At 47.1% G+C, this 16,907-nt stretch overlaps 1 protein-coding gene across 1 annotated transcript in view; it reads left to right on the top strand.

Moving 5' to 3' along the window:
- The window catches only part of LOC131287137 (homeobox protein unc-4-like), a 70,589-nt gene that overhangs the window by 37,312 nt on the left and 16,370 nt on the right, over nucleotides 1–16,907 (top strand). The window contains exon 2 of the mRNA XM_058316156.1: nucleotides 8,098–8,276. Within this exon, the coding sequence (XP_058172139.1) occupies nucleotides 8,098–8,276 (179 nt within the window). The remainder of the gene's footprint in view (nucleotides 1–8,097; nucleotides 8,277–16,907) is intronic.

Below are 16,907 nucleotides of genomic sequence, written 5' to 3'. Positions count from 1 at the left end.
AAATGATAATAAAACTCAAAAGGGTGTGTAGAAAATGAATACCTTTCGAATGCCATCGGGAACGCACGTTGATTTCTTGGACAGTGAAAGTTAACTCGATTACTCGATATACTTGCGCCAAATGACGCCATTAAAGGCACGTTACACAACCCGCATACAATTTGAGATAATTCTTTTCTGTTTCACGTACGTATTTTTAGTTCGTTTTTGGTTTATGAGCACAAATAATTTCGGCTCAATTTATTTACGGCAGCTTGAATAGATTCAATTAACTCGATTGTCGATCGTATAAATGGAAAAAAAAGGTAAAAAACCTTAAAGGTCTACTGCACACCCGAAAAGCTGTGAAAGGTCGGTCGGTGCACGTTTAATCAAAGAGAAAGGCGACCATCGAGCGCGCGAGCTGAAAACAAGGCGAAATTGCAATGTGCATTTCGGACAGAGCGGGTCGATTCCGGGTGCGATTACGACGAAACAGCCTCCACTTGCCGAGACTCCAAGCGAACCCCACCGTCGCGATCATGATGATGATAAAGATGATGATGAGGATGATGATGGTGATGATAATAATGGCGTTGACCCGAGCTAAATTGTGGTGACATTCCGTGCCAACCGAAACGCAGCCCGGGACGCTAATGAAACCCTTTCGGACGCGTCACGCAAAAACGCAACCGAAATGACAGCAATTTTCACGTTTCGCGTTTCGCATTTCGCGATCTGCGGTGGAAAATGAAGTGTTGATCATCGGCAGCGTTCGGGCGCGGTTGCCAAGGTTTTTCCAGCGGAAAAGTAAAACCTTAAATAAAAGATAAAACTAATAAAATGCCGCCGGGCAGCAAAACGCCAACAACGCGCTTCTGCGTGTTGCGCCCTTGCGGGGCTCCCCGTCCGACTGTGTGTATTTATTTACGCTTATTGTTTCACATCAGACAAAAACCTATACTTACCCCCACCCCACTCGTCTCCCGTGGTTGTTGCTTTTCCGCGGTGTTTACGGAAAAAAGACGGGAAAAGAAAAGTGTACGCTTCGGGGTCGTAGGCAACATTTTATAATAAGAAAACCGTTGCTACATCCTTTCGATTCAATTGCAGTCCGCTGTTGTTGCGTTTTTGTCTGTGGCCCAATTGAGTCATTTCGCTATTATGGTAAATGTGCTCGCCATCATCGGCTACATGATCAACATCATCTCGCGCCATCATCACCAAACCCTTGGCAAGAGGAGCTTGAGGTTGGCGGAGTTAATGTAGGGGTTTGCGCCCCCCCCCCCCCCCCCTCCCTCAACCCCTTCCTATATCACCTTCGCATTTCACCTTCATGCACCATCGATCGCTTTTGGGCCGCTTTGTTTGCTTGATGGTGATGGTCCGGCCATTCGAAAACAGTTAACGAAAGTCGCCCGGACCGGTTATCATCGTGCACGTCAAAGCGATCGGTGGACCTTGGCGAAGGGCCCGCGTTAAGTAAACCACTCATCTGTTTCAATTACTTCACTTATCGTCAGGAGCCGGGGCTGGGGTTGAAATTGATTCGAGCCCTTGTGGGTTTTTGCTGTCGGAATGGAATCGAGATCCACACCGGTCTGCGCGTCCATCAAACTCTTTTGCGAAGGGAAAAACACGATTGGTCAGGGAATGGTTCTACACGGGTTTAGTTGAGCGTTTTAGTAGTGGCTTGTATTCTTTATGGTTTTTCCGCTTGTTGCCTTAGCTCGATCATCGATCGCCGCAGATAAGAAAGAGCAAGAAAGGAGTTGCTTAATTTTGCTCCTCCAAGTAATCATACTTCAATCGATGTTTCGTTTAACTAAGAACGTAGGTCGAAACGTGGATAACAATGTTTCACCACGATGTTCGGGCACAATTGCGGCCCAAATTGCTCGCCATCGACCGAACACGATGCTTCATCATCGAAAACGATCGGTAATCAGCCTTCTGGGGATGACGATCGAGTGCAGGAGGCTCCCAGCTCCAGCCCGGAACAACATGGACGCTCATCGGCGGCGTTGGGTAGCAAAACACCGCAATCATTAACATTTATTAGTTTTCCGTTTGCGTCCAATTTGGATCGATAAAAAACGCATCCAAAGTTGTCGTGTTTTTCTTTCTTCCCGTGCCCAAGGGAGGCCATTGTTGGAGCGTTATTTCAATCAACCGAAAGCGCGAGCCGCGAAACGCACCACCCAATTATGGCGCTGGTTGTGGAGAAGGGGGCGCGGGAGCTGGACGGTAGAGGGGAACAGAAATTGGTTTGACGTTTACGGTGCGCTACAGTTCTGGTCAAGTTTATAATGAACTGTCAACAAATTTAAAAATGGTAACAAACATCATTATGCGACGTTTTGAATAATTATCTTCCAGTAGCCTCCTCTATTTTTGTTTGTTTTAATTTGTTATAAAAAAATAGGAAGCTTTCCAAAAGCTATTCCTTAACTCAGCCTTGCTGACGAAATTATTGTATGCATCACTGTAAATATTTTTTGCGACGCTCTGGTTGAGTTTTATGTTCAATTATAACAATTAACTATCCATGCAGCAAGGACGAGAAAGGAAGGAAGCGGGGACCATAATAACATTAATAACAACAAACTTTAACGCTGCTCTGGAACACTGTACTCCTTTTGGTCTTGTTCCCGGGGTCTTATTATAATTTGTAGAAAAGAACATGCAAAGATGAGCTCCTTCGGACGATGAATTAATTTTATTATTTTGAAAGCGTACACCTCCTTGCCAAAACAACTTCAACCCGAAAGCGTTGATGACCCAAAAGCTAGCAGATGTGATGAAAAGGGGGAAAAAAGAGGAAAACATTCAATCGAGATGCGTTCCGATCGATCGAAGCTCCAAAAATCACTCCTTGGAGTCTGGAGTCTCCGATTCGTCCTTGCCGTTCGAGTTGTTCCTGGTAGCGAATCCATCCGCTTTGTTTTCTATCGCTCCATCTCTCTCCTCTGCGGTTGCTATCAACACGAGCGAACTTTCCATCTCTCGCTGCAAAACGCTTGCCCTTCCCTTGGTTCATTGCTTATGCCAACAGCCTCCAGGCGATCAATCGACATCACGTCCTATCGCTTTGGGTTTCTTTTCTGGAGCTCGTTTGAAGGGACCGTTTTGGGGAGACCGAGGACGGGGGGATCATTTCATCGCATCATCTTCATCATCATGCCGATCAATTTCGCTCCCTTCGTGCATCCTTCAATCAAACTCCTCCCCCCTCTCCTCCTCCCTGTACCACCCACCGGCTGCGAGGATCGACGGAGTGGCGAAGGAAAAATAAAGCATCCTTCGGAATAAATGAAGTCATTATAAAAATTGAATTTAATTTGAGGCAGTTTAAATTTATAGCCCCGATTCGAACCCTGCCTTTTGCTGCACACCCCGGGGGTGTATACCTGGGGGCCTGGTGTGTGTGTATGTGTGTTTTTGAAGGATGAACCAAACTTGCCTGACGCGATCTCGATTCGATCGTCTGCCGTGGTTCATTGTTTTTTCCCGTGTTTTTATTCAGCTTTATCGTTCCGCCTCCGGATGGTCAATTTTGTCTTCAGGAATTGGGAAAATTGATACCCTCCGCCGCACTCTCTCGTCCCCATGCTCCGCTTTTACGGGACTGTTGCAGCTGGCCGGGCGACCGAAATTTGCGAAAGCTTGGGTTTTTGACGGTCAAATAACAGGAAATATGATGAGCCTGGTGAGTCGGAGGAAGAACAAGGACACGATCTACATGTTTACCCAACAAGTAACTGTGGGGTTCGGCCAAACGCCAGCAGAGTCGCCGACACACCGACGTGCGCTTACTACTTGGCCAGTTTTTTGCGTGCAGGCTCAGGATTCAGGAGGTTTGTTCAGTTTGGGGCATCGGGAAATTGAATTGTTCCTCCGAAAATGTTCCTCATCACGCATGGTTTTGAGGTTAATGGTGCATTGTTTTTGTTTGGAAAAAAATCAGGACCCCTCAAAATCGTTTAAAACCCACTTTTTCGCTCATTTTCTTGACGAGAACTAAAATCCTTCAGGGGACCCGGTGTCGGTAGTCGTCACTAGGTAGCAAAATTCCGGTTTTAGCTGTCAGCTTTAAGCAACGATCAACGATCGTTGAGGATGTTCTTGCACGCTAGATAATTAATGAAAGGAAGAACAGTACTTAAGGCACTAAAAGTTGTTCGGGAAGGTAAAACTCCCTGATTCGAAACGAGCGGTCAAAGAAACGAAATTATTATTCGTAAATAAATCAATCAACCGACCACCGATATGCACTGGCCTTGGGCCCGCTCAAACAAGGATTGCCACCCTGGGTCCGGGTGCGGTTTGCTTCTGATCACGTCCAATTTGGTCGGAACGCCTTCTCCGGGAGACGACGACGGTTTGACAGGTCCAAACAGGTAGCGATAGTAGGTCCGGCGTCCTTCGAACTTCTAAACGCACGAAGGTTGAGCATTCCGCAACTTGGCGAGCATTTCTCGATGGCTTGGAGAACAAACTCCCGGCATTCTGAGGGCCGTGCCCGGAGGCTTCCGGACATCCGATGCTACGAGCGGGCCTTTGCGGGCGTAGAAGGTTGTGGTGCGGCAGCTCCGGGTGCGCCAGGGATATTAATTCATCGGAGTGGAAAGAATTTAATTTTTCTCTCCGACATACGATGGTCCGGTGTTTCCCTGGAACGGTTCCTGGTCCCGCCGCAGGTTCCCACCGCTCATAATAACACCACACCGTCCGTGTCCGTGTCATTATGTGTTATTAAAGCCCCGGCAGAGGGCATCCATTCCGGTGGATCCCTTTTTTGGGAAAACAAGTGTTGGCCCAGCTTTCGCCGGTAGACGGTGGCGAATCGATTTCCACCACACATCCGCCGACCGTGGACGGATCCTTTTCCTTGTTTTCTGTTTATGTTTTTCCTCGCCCCGCCGGGTTTGTCCATAGTTTCGCTTCCTCCTTCAGCGCCCAGTGCGAGAGGCGATTAAGATGTAGATTGAAATAAAGTAATTTGCTGCGGGGTTAATTAAATCATCAATCTTTACGTCGTCAACCGTCTGCCATTTTGGTTCTCGTTGTTTCGTTTTTTTCTTTTCTTGTCGGGTTCATTCTTCTACTGCTCCTATGCTCAGCACCGGCCAGTTCGGGGTTTGGCCTTAATCATAATTTGGGCTGTTGCCCGGGTCCGTGAACTGAAGTCGGTGAACATAAAAGTCGACGGAATCGGCAATCGTTAGATGCAGGGCGAAACTATTAGAGCTTTCGGGTTTCGAGGCAAACCTGCGCTGCGGTTGGAAGGTGAATCTGGTCGAACTTGACATATTTTTAGACGTCTTAATTGTTAGGTTGGGGCCATAGAGGCATCGTTCGTGGGTAGTTTTGGGCGAAAAGGTGTGGTTTGGTTTTGGGACCCGCCTGAGGATGGGAGTAAAAGAAACAAACAATTACAATCTATATTTTAAAGTAAACTTCATCAAATAAAAAGAGCAAAATAGAACTGCTTTAACTTTTATTTTGCCTTTGTTGAAAAATAATCAAACTTTTATGTCCCGAGTCAAATCTATAATTGGTAAATCCAACGGTAACTTTTGTCTATTCCAACGAAGTTTAATTGATATAAGGTAAATGAAATGAATAACTAATGGTTTTGAATAGCCATGACAAATTATCATAAATTGCCAAAATTGTTTGCGATAGCAGGATTATGATATCAAATGTCCCGGAGGCCCAACCCAAGCAAAGTAAAACCCCGCATTCTCTTTATTAACATGAAGTTGAACTGATAACTAACGGGTTCGTACTTCGATTAACACTTGTAATGTGATTGATTTATGATTCCACTAGGGCTCCTTAAAGCCTGGTAAAGGAATTTCACCCACTTTTTGGGAAACGTTCGCGTGTTTGTTTGCGTTCGTAATGGAAAAGTTGGGCGCACCGAGCCCTAAAAGGGGGGATCACTCGTGTCAAATCAAACACGGTTGTCCCGAAATTTGTTTTATCGTACCCCACGTGTGACAAGACGAAGGAAAGTGTTCCGATAGCATCGTGCTTCGGTTCGAGTTTCCCCATTTCGATTGTCACACGTTTTCCATCATTTTCAAAGCGACAATTTTCGACTACCTCATGGAAGGCGATTAATGCGACCTTCACGTCGGATGCCAACGATGATCACGACGTGTACGCACGACGGCCCATGGGCACGATAATGACGACCGGCTGGATGAGCCGCGGACCACTGCACACCGACACACACACACATACTGACAGCCTCAGCGCCCATCGCCGAACGCAACATGTGGCGTGACGATAATAGTAATTAATAAATAAGTGATAATTTACTAACTAGTCGCTTCCAATTACACGATAAGTGTAACCTGCGTTCGTGTGGGTTAACGTGCTAATGTGTGTGTTTCGTGCCTGATTGTGTGTGTTTGTGTATGCCGATCTCAGCATGGCTCAGTGAATCGACTCATTACGCATTAATTTTTCGTGAAGCATTTGTTTTTTGTTCCTCTCCAAATGTACGCCTAGCCTCATGTTGTTTTCCTTCTTCCTCGGGGGTTCTACGAATGTTTCACTTGATTTCGATGCACTGCCTATCTCGTGTTTGGTGTGACAGCGGCTTGCCTTTCTTTCCTATTGTTTTTTTTTTACTTCCATTAACTTCCATCTCCCAACCCGTTACTTATAGGGTTTGTTTGTCCGATCGGTTCGTTTTGAAGGATATTTGAAGCCGATTCCACAAACGGCCTGTCGGAGTATAATTTATTGCTTGTTTGCTTGCCCTTTGCATTGTTTTTTTTATACCTCCTGCCCCTCTATGGTCCTTGTTTCGGTTTCGTGTTTGGGATACGGTTTTGTTCGCGCGTTTAATCATCTTACCCCGTTGTTTTTTTCTTCTCTCGATTATCATTATCAATCGCGCGTTTGGTTAAGAGTGACACAAGGAAATCGGTGTGTGAGGCCGTGCCATGAGTGACAGGATGATTAAGCAATCGCGCCGTTGGCATTGGACCTTCAGGATCGTCCGATAAGGCGGTCTTCGGAGGACCGTATGCCCTCCGAGGCGAAAAATAATGAGTGCTAGATAGCGAAGATGTTGAAGCCCCAGCCCGACTGTCTGCCGTGGCCCGGGGTTGGGCATTGCGGGTTCAGGATTTAATTGTGACACTGATAGCGTGGTATTGGTCGGGATAAATATGTACCTCTGCTCGTCAATTGATTCCAGAAGGACACATTCCTCGTCACTCACTCAAATGAGATCATTTCCCCTCGCCAAGGGGTCATGCTGATAAAGATTGTGTTTCAAATGTTTCAAATCAATACCGAGTAACAGAAAACTGTAATTTATGTGTTTGAGATAAAACATATGAAAAGTCCCGTTTAGTGAATCGATTCGACCCTCAGGGTGGCTGACAAGTGATTAAAAAATGGCTTTACGACTCTCCATGGTGTTAATTGGCGTTGGGTTGGACACACTTTTCCTGCCGACTCACACACTAACGATCCTTCCACGTTGCGGAGCTGCTAAGGGTTAAAGAAATGAAATGGAAAATAAAAACATCCAACTGCAAGCAAACATGGTTGCCTTCGGTGGTCGTGTGCAGCAATCACCCGTGGCCAATGGTGGCCAACTTTAGCGATTCGTCACATCGATTCAGCAATTATTTGCTTGGCGCTCCGCTACGATCACGCCTTCAGTCGGGCCACGACGATCGGCAGTTCGATTTCCGCGTCTATCCCATGCTATAGTTTAGAAATGGGTCCGTTTTTTCTTCTCCACTTGCTTCCAGCTTTTCATCGCCTCCCTCCGCAGAGTGCCGATGTCTTTCCGATTTTCCCAACCGGACGACGAACCCCGTTTGGAGTAGTGTTTGATTAGTTGTTTCATTTGGTAGCCTTGCAGACATTTCCACTTTCCCAGCGATCGAAGTACAATCACCATGGCCTGCGTATCGAAAGGGAAGGCTAACGATGAGAAGTTTTCCCACCGAAGGTTTTTTGTTTGTCGAAGGCCCGTTTCAAAGGACAGCGTTTTTCTTTAAAAATTCTATCGTTTTTCCCATTGATGTTTTGCAACGGAAGTAACTGAGAAAACGTTATTTTAATTTCGTTTCGTATTTACAGGATCGGCCGCCGACGGAGACGACGAAAGCAGCGCCTCGAAGCGGAGACGGTCCCGGACGAACTTCAACTCCTGGCAGCTGGAGGAGCTGGAACGGGCGTTTTCCGCCAGCCACTACCCGGACGTGTTCATGCGCGAGGCGCTGGCGATGCGGTTGGATCTCAAGGAGAGCAGGGTGGCGGTAAGTTGACAGCACACTTTTTCTTGCCGTCCAGCAGCTTTATAACTTTAAATCATAGTTGAAACAATCTTCCGACAAACGATTTTACGAGTGCAGACGTAGAAGGAGGATTTTATGAAAGGGGAAAGTACTCCAAGAATCAAAGGCAAGGATCAGTGCGGTTTTCATAGATTTTTCCTCAAGATCGTATCGTAGGCACGGAGGAGAAGCTTGCAATTTAGTCATATTTCATTGCCGCTAGAAAACGAGGAAACGGCGCATTTCCCTTTCTTAGTCCGGGCAGCCGATAGGAGAGCGGAATATTGGGAGGGTGAAAAAAATGATGACATTTTGTGACATAAATTATCCTTTATGCTCGCTCGTGCCGCTCGCTCGCAGATTTGGTATTACAACACGGGCAATCAAAACTACTACGAAACTGCGAGCGAACCTCATACATCTATGCATGGGGCGTGCTATCCACCGCGACACTGGGCCAGTATAAATAGTAGCACTAGTACTAGTAGTAGTAGTAGTAGTGACGGTGGAAGTCCGCGATACAACCCAGGGAACGGGTACCGAATGCGAAACGATGGAAACAGGAAAAAATGCATTTAATTTCAATTTGGTGCCTCATAAATTTTGATCGCATGGCAAATGATAGGAAAACGCGTGAAAAGAGACAGTTTGTGAGACGGAAGAGGAGGCGAAAAATGAAAAAGTGTAGAAAAAAATGACAATCGAGCCAATTACGATGGCGTGCGGCATAATGTGTCGACGATGGTACTGTTTTCTATTATTTTTTTTTTTATAAAACATACTATTTATTTATAAAATAGTTTACTTGCTTATAAATATGGTCTTTACAATAGTGTCAAAGAAACAATGTACATTTAAGGACAGCTAGATCGATCGCAGTATCATTGTTTCCAATGATATGGATGATGTAGTTTGCATACAGACGAAGCACTTTTACTCGTTGCGCAGTACTCATTCCGCGGAGTACTGGAAAACGGAGACATTGAAACGAGCACTGACACCCTGGAGCTTCATTCCTGATGCACTGCTGCAGCAGGTCCCAGGCGGCAATAACGCGAGTGCAAGAGGTGAACCTATGTTCCAGGGTGTCACATTCAACACAAAACATACAGGACGATGAGGATGCGCGTCCCATCCGCATTAGCAGATCGCCATGTGGGACCTTGCCGTTCACGACAAGGTAAAGTGCCGACCGCTGTTCCGATGACAACTTCGGGGAATGGATGTTCTTCCATACCATCTTCCAGACAACATTTTGAAACTGTTCCTGGATTTTGGGATTTGGGAAACGTTGCACTAGCGTCTTGCGAAACGCTCTAGTGGACGGGTGTTGCTTAAGAGGGGAGGGAACGTATGCGAGTATCTGGACAACACTCCGAAGGCATGGATATGTTGATGGGATGGCTGCAATGTCAGGCGGATTGTCAGCGTATTGTATGTGGTCCGCACCAATCCGCAGGTACTCCTGTTCCACCACATACCGGTTGGTCAACAGGGCTATAGTCGTCACAGCTGGGATGTGGAGGTTGAGTCCCCCACGGTTTCGGGGCAGCGCCAGTTGTTGGAGTGGGATCCGTATTCCGCCAGCACCGCTCCAGAGGAGAGACCCTACCAGGCTAGTTACCTTGGCTGTGTCCATTGCGCGTGCACCAACAACCGACGCAACGAACCACAGCTTCGGCAGCAAGAAGGTGTTGAGCAGAACCACTTTCTGCATAAGGTTCAGGTCTCTCACCCTGTGTAACCACACCAGCCGACGAAACTGGTTGATCACCAGGTCCCAGTTGTGACCGGCTGCTTCCCGAATGTTGTTGGAAAAAAGGATTCCAAGCAGCCGCAGGCGCTCCACAGTGTGCAGCCATGGTATTAAGAGCCGGTGCCCGTCTGATACCGCTCCAATATCCAAAGCCAGAGTCTTGTGGACATTTAGTTTGGCACCAGAGCAGACACCAAAAGCCTCGATTGCCGCTCTCACTCGCTCAATTTTGGAAGGGGACGTACTCACCACTGAGACATCGTCAGCATAAGCATTGACCAGGTCATCCGGATCGCAGCAAATACCTTCGATTCTAGTGATGAGGGGATGAAGGTATAGGATAAACAAGTGCATTGACAAGGGATCTCCTTGTCGCACGGAGCGTTGGATAGGAAAGGAAGAGGATAGAGAGCCGTTCACAAGGACACGAGAAGAGGACTGTTCTCCAATTTTCCTCAAAAGGCAGACGAGATCCGGATTGAAACCCAAGGAGACCATCGATTCAAACAGAAAGCCCCTATCAACACGGTCAAACGCCTGCGAAAGATCGAAGGAGACGAGCTTTCCACACTTCCTCCTCCGCTTTAGATCTATGATTCTCTCCTTAACAGAGAGTACGGCCTGGAAAATATTGGCGGGCTTGTTGCTGCATTTCTGCGCCGGTGATATCACCTGCCACTTATCCATAATTCTTCCAAGCCGAATCCTCAATATCCTCGAGAGGAGTTTGTAATCCGTGTTAAGGAGAGAGATCGGGCGGTAGGAGGATAACGTGCACCCATCACCCTTCTTTCTTCCGAGGACAATGACCCCATTAACGAAACTCTCCGGAATATGGCCATTGAGGGCTTCGTTGAGAACTAATACTAGTTCTTTCCAAATGACCTCAAATGTCCGTAGATAAAACTCTATTGGGATTCCATCAGGACCAGGTGACTTCCGAGGTTTCGATTTTTCAATTGCATGAAGGATTTCACTCACGGTAATTTCATCCATGCAACCGTTGTTGGTTTGACAATCCTCGGGAATTGCACGGTGACATGCGAAAGACAGGTCAGGGTACGTCGGTTCGTCGGAGTACAGGTCCCTGTAGTACGTCTGAACATAGTTCAATAGTTCGTCAGGGTTGTCTATAATAACGTCATCGTCAGTTCTTAGGCTTGAAATCACGGTACGACCCTGCCTTCGTTCTCCAAGCTGAAAAGTGGAAACTTTTTCACCACTTACTCTCGTTTCGTTTATTTGAGCAAAGTCCTCAGAGAAACGCCTCTGAAGGAGGAGCATTTCCCCTTTTATACGATTAATATTAGACAGCTCACTAGGATCTGCCAAATACCGATCATATGAGGACCTTAACTCCGCGTAGAGGATGTTATGAAGCAAGCGGAAGTTGGAGTATTTTTGGTTCGTTTTCCAACGGAAAAACGATTTAATTTTTGGTTTGGCGAAACAAATCCACCATTCCATCCAGGAACCATAGTTCCTTCGTTGTCTTGTCCAATAATTCCACTTGCCCCTAAAATCATCTATATTTTCGGCTGTCAAAATATGTGGCCGTAGTTGCCAATAGCCATTTCGTCGCGCGTCAGGTATGTTCGGAAGGCAGAGACGTACCGTAAGTGCCTTGTGGTCTGAGAACGACACCAAGTGCATATGCGTGTTACGCAGTTGGTCGTTCATAGTCTTGGAGACGTAACAGCAATCGATTCGCGAACCGGAACCACGTGTGATGTAGGAGAACTCAACATCGTTTCCTCTGATGGCCTCCCAGCTGTCACACAAAGCTAATCCATCCACAACGTTTTGCAAAGCAAGGCTCTGACTCCCTCCACCGGTAGCGTCCTTGGACTTCAACACACAGTTGAAGTCCCCTGCCAGAATGACCGGTCCTGGTACATTCCGCAGGTAGTAGGCTATCGTCTGGTTGAAGAACAGTTCCCGCTCCGCTCTACGCTGCGTTCCTGACGGAGCATAGATGTTGCATAATGTGGAATTATTCTCAAGCCGAACGCAGATGAGACGTGAATCCAAACTGCGTTCGACGTGAGAAAATTTTATCGGTTCGCGAATAGCGATCGCAGTACCTCTCCTTGTGTGGTCAACGTTCGTTACAATATTGTACCCAGGGAGCGTCAAGTCAGAGTCATAAACCTCCTGCAAGAATACAACGTCAGCGTCAATATTCCGCAGGAAGCTCCGTAAAGCATCTAATTTAGTCGAGTTGGAGATCGCATTGATATTAATCGATGCGAAAATGATCGATTTCAGCGATTCATCCATCTCAACCAAATTAGCGCGAGTCTCGTTCTGTCGGCTTCGGGTCTTGTGTCGGGGGTTTTAGCAGCCCAGGGTTTTTGGGGGGACGGCCAGGCTTGCGCTTGGGCGGCGCCTCCGTCCGAACTCCCGGTCCGTCTGTCTCTACCGTCTCGTCCGATCTTCTCTTACCTGTCACCAGCACGGATGATGTGGAAGGAGTAGGAGAGGGAATGCGAGGGGCGAGGAAAGGCAGCGACGAAACCTGGCACTGCTCCGTTTCCATGTCCGAGTCGGCCTCCGATGTTGCTGCCGATCTTGAAGCTTGATGGATTTTGGCGCCAGATGTCAAGTTCAGCGAACTTGCTCGCAGCAGACTGGAGACGACGGGCTTAGTTATAGCACCCGGTGCCGTATTTACTACGCCTATCGAGTCGCTTGGCAACGTTGTAGGCGTTCTTGGTGATGATGCCGGGACGGCCGGTGCGACCTCCGTGACGGTCGGTGTGCGCGCCAGGACGGTTGATGTGCTCACCGGGATGATCGGTGCACTCGCCGGGACGGCCGGTGCACTCGCCGGGACGGCCGGTGCGCTCGCCGGGACGGCCGGTGCGCTCGCTGGTAAGGTTGGTGTACGCACCGGGACGGACGGTGCGCTCGCCGGGACGCTTTTTGGTGTTGCAACCGGTGCAGATGCGCGTGTCGTTGATGTTGCTGAACTTTGCAGGGCAGACGCGTACGATAATCTCTCGTTCACACTTGCCTTTTGAGCAACTAGTTTCCTGCCTTGGGTGCAGGTCATGCCATGGTGCACCGAAAGCCCACAGGTACGACACGTTTGGTGCTGGCCCCGGTAGGTCACCATTGTTTCTTCACCTCCGATAGTGACGTACGAAGGCACCGGCTTTGTGATAACCGCTGTCACATAGCGGTATCCGTCCGGGATTCCGGCGCATGGATAAGGTTTTGCCCAAACGCCGGTTCGAATCGCGCGCACCTCTCCGTAGCGGGAGAAGAAATCCGAGATTGTCTTGTCTGAAACATCTTCAGACAAGTCGTGGACTTTCACGACCACGGAGTTGTCGACCATGGTGATCGGGATCGGGAAATGCTTCCCGTCGCATTCTAGCGAGTGCTTTCCGTCGTTCTGCTCGACGGTTCTTAGAGCGAGGCTCTGCTCCTTCACACGGATAAACATTGCGGATGTCGCTGGCTTCATCCGGATTGAGCTGATGTTGTTGCTGGTAAGACCCAGCTTTGTCATCACGAAGGTCGTTGCCTCCATCACGGGAGGCCTTTTAGGAATCTTTGAGAAGTCCACCCGAAGGGTACTTCTCAAAGCTGCCATTGTTAGGCTTGCTCTATTTTGCGGAGATAAACTATTTGCTCTGCTTCGTAAAAGAGCGTCCGATCACTACGAGTCTCGGAGTGGAACTACAATCGAGCCAATTACGATGGCGTGCGGCATAATGTGTCGACGATGGTACTGTTTTCTATTATTAAAAGAACAATTCCAAATTCATGACATGGAGAATGTCGTGTTGTAGGATCGTTTTACATCGTTTTTAAAAGTGGAATAGTTGGCGGAATTTTTCAAACTAAATTGTTAAAATTTCTAGAACTTTTTGAATTTGAAATCAGGATATAATATCCAGTGCCTCAAATCAAGAGCTTCATTGGGTAAATTAACCTGCTTCAAATACTTTTCAAACATGTTCTGCTCTCCGCAATTAATATGATTGGCAAGCTAAAATTAAACACCACCACCTATTCACGGTAAACGTTTGTGCAAGGATCTATCATCGATACACCCTTAGCAACCGCCTGCTGCGCCGTTTGAAGCCACCGCTAAACAGAGGATAATCTAATTATAAGAGGAAATTAGCTTTCTGTAAATAAAACGCTGCACCCCTCCGGAGAAAGCCCTTACGATGAGGATGTAACCGATGTTATTTGTTCCTCCGCGTCTTTCGACCGGCTTTATCTGCACAGAAATGATGGCAATAAAAGTAAAAATAATCATTTCCACGTTTGTCACGATGATTACTACAAGCCCAGGTACAACGGTGTCCCTCTTTTCAAGCGACACAGCTAGGGCTCGTTTTCCTCTGTTTCAAGGTCGCCGCCCTTTTTCGCCCGGGGTTCGGTGATGGGCTAATGATTTCAACAGCATCTCCTCCCCTACCCAGCGGGAAATGTTGAGTTTTTCGCGCTCGAGCAAGGGATTTTCGACCCTTCGCGACTTGTGCTTCCACTTTGTGAAGGAAAAGCGTGCGCTCGTCGATGTGGCAGTTGGTCGGAAATTGCCCCCGAGGAAGTTTTCCCGCTTCCCGCTTCCCTCGATTGTGTTTTCGGGGATGAACCTGTCACACCTTCGCGAGAAAGGAAACAACGACCGCATAAATCTGTTCCTTGCGTTGCACGACATTGGTTTGGTGTTTTGGGGGGTTTGAGTTTTTCCGTGTTTTGAACGCACCCTCCTCATTTCCATAAAGCTCCCATCCTCCACCCACCCGGCTGCAGGCGCTTCCAGAAGGATCATTTCAATTTGAACAGATTTTCGTCCGCAGCGGCGCTTGAGCGCTAACCTCAAATGTGCTATAAATTATGCAACGTTTTGGTCGTTGGTGTTTGTGAGCGAAACCAGTAGCCAGCAGGACAATGACAACGGAAAGGACATTTAGGAACGGCAAAGGAAGAGAAAACAAAGGGAAACAGTATTGGTAACAAGTGTTTCTCGAAGAAATGGGAAGAGAAAGGGAAATATTGGCGCATGCTCCATGAATTGTTGTTTGATGCCAATATTTCCAAAATGATTTGGGTGTTTTCCTACTATGTTTTGTTGTTTTCTGTTCACATTTTTTCCTTATATTCTTTTAGTTTCTAATTCGGAGCCGTTTGTTTAAGTTATTTATTTTTATAATTGTAGTTAACAATCATTTCTACATACTGCTCCAATGATAAGGAAATATAGTAAATCTGATTGTTTCTATTGTTTGGTCAAACTTTTTTAATTGACTCGAAAATTGTACCAAAAATCCTGTGTTGAAAGGGACCTAACGCTTCCTCCTTTATCCCCCTGTTTCAACCCTCGTTCCAAACCGTGCCCCTTCCCAGGTCGGGTGTTTTGGCATGCACGACGACTCCGATGAGGACGGGACGAGAATACATAAATTAACTGCCAACAATTCCGAACAGAAGCTGCGTTACAAATCCCGGGACTAAAGTACCCACTCCCCTTCCTCTCGGGTCCACCCTACCGACCCCGGTAGGGGAAAATTTCTCTCCCTTCGCCCTGTTTCGCGCGGAAAACTCTCCCGAGTTCATTTTTCGGTGTGATAATAAAATCTGTTCCCGTTTGTCGTTTGTTGCTGTTTTGTGTTTGCCTTTTGCTGCTGGTGCGCCTGTTGTTGGCCCCTTTTTTCCGCAGTTCACCCTGCAAAGTGAACAAGTGGACATACGTCCTGTTTCCCCTCTCTCTCACTCAACAGAGATTCCTCTCTCCTATGTTGAACGTTTGCGGTTACCAGTCGCTGGAAGAAACCTGACGAACACCGAAGGGATTTGTGCTCGGTCGGTGGGTGGTAGAAATCAAAAAGTTTCCCTGTCCTTCCCTGCCCCTGCCGAGGGTGAAAAACTCGGGTGGGGAAATATAATAATCTAACCTAACAACAATATTATTATTACTTAAATCCCTATCGACGAAACTTCCCTCCGTAATTTTCATTTGCTGTACGCCTTTGTTTGCGTGTGCGTGTGGAGGAAACTTGTTCCTCATTCGATCCTGTTCCCGTACCCTGCTACCCTTCGTCGCTGCCTTGTTGGTCCACCCTGAACCTTATCAATTCCGCTTTCGACCGCCCTCCCTTACGTATACTTAAGGGAAATCTGGTACTTCGGCGCTGTTGTCGAGGTTTTGTTAGGGGGAAAAACGTGCTTGAGTCAACACTCTGCAGCATTTGAGGTCCAGGGGGAAGGAAACGAAGCTGGCCACAAGAACAATGCCAGGACAAAGACGAACAACCACTACCGGTAGGAGTCAACAACTATTCGAGAGACTTGATGATGCTTATTACACGGGATTTACTTGTTCGGGTTTGATTTGTAAGGACATGGTGAACCTTTGGCTGGCAAAAGGACCCTTTGCTTGCTTGGCTTTACTCTCTGCTCCACTACAGAACATATCCATAAATTCTTGTAGTATTCTTTATGAGCTTACATTGTAACATTATAAATGAAATTAAATATATTTTACCAACGAGTACCATAGATTTCACAATTTTAATCTAAATGATACTGAAAATTCAATGCCTCTATAAGAGAATCAAAGTCACAGCAACAAAGTTTCCAGTACATACGTCCTCCAAATGAACTAAATGATTTCGGAAGATATATGAACCGAAAAACGCCCCCAAAAATCGTTCACCGGACCACGCTTTATGGTCCCTAATACCCATTTGAGGCGCAATTCACGCCATCCCGAAACATCATCAAATCGGTTGTTCACCAAACCAAGGAAACGGTGGGTCGACATCCCCTGTCCATGCCAAGCGTGTTGATGATTGTTTTCCTTGCCAGAACGACGCTTCTGCCGCAGCATCTTT

The sequence above is a fragment of the Anopheles ziemanni genome, chromosome 3 (assembly GCF_943734765.1).
Source record: "Anopheles ziemanni chromosome 3, idAnoZiCoDA_A2_x.2, whole genome shotgun sequence".
Classification (NCBI taxonomy): Eukaryota; Metazoa; Arthropoda; class Insecta; order Diptera; family Culicidae; genus Anopheles; species Anopheles ziemanni.
The sequence above is the reverse complement of the archived record's forward strand: the minus strand, read 5'-3'. Positions and strand labels throughout refer to the sequence as shown.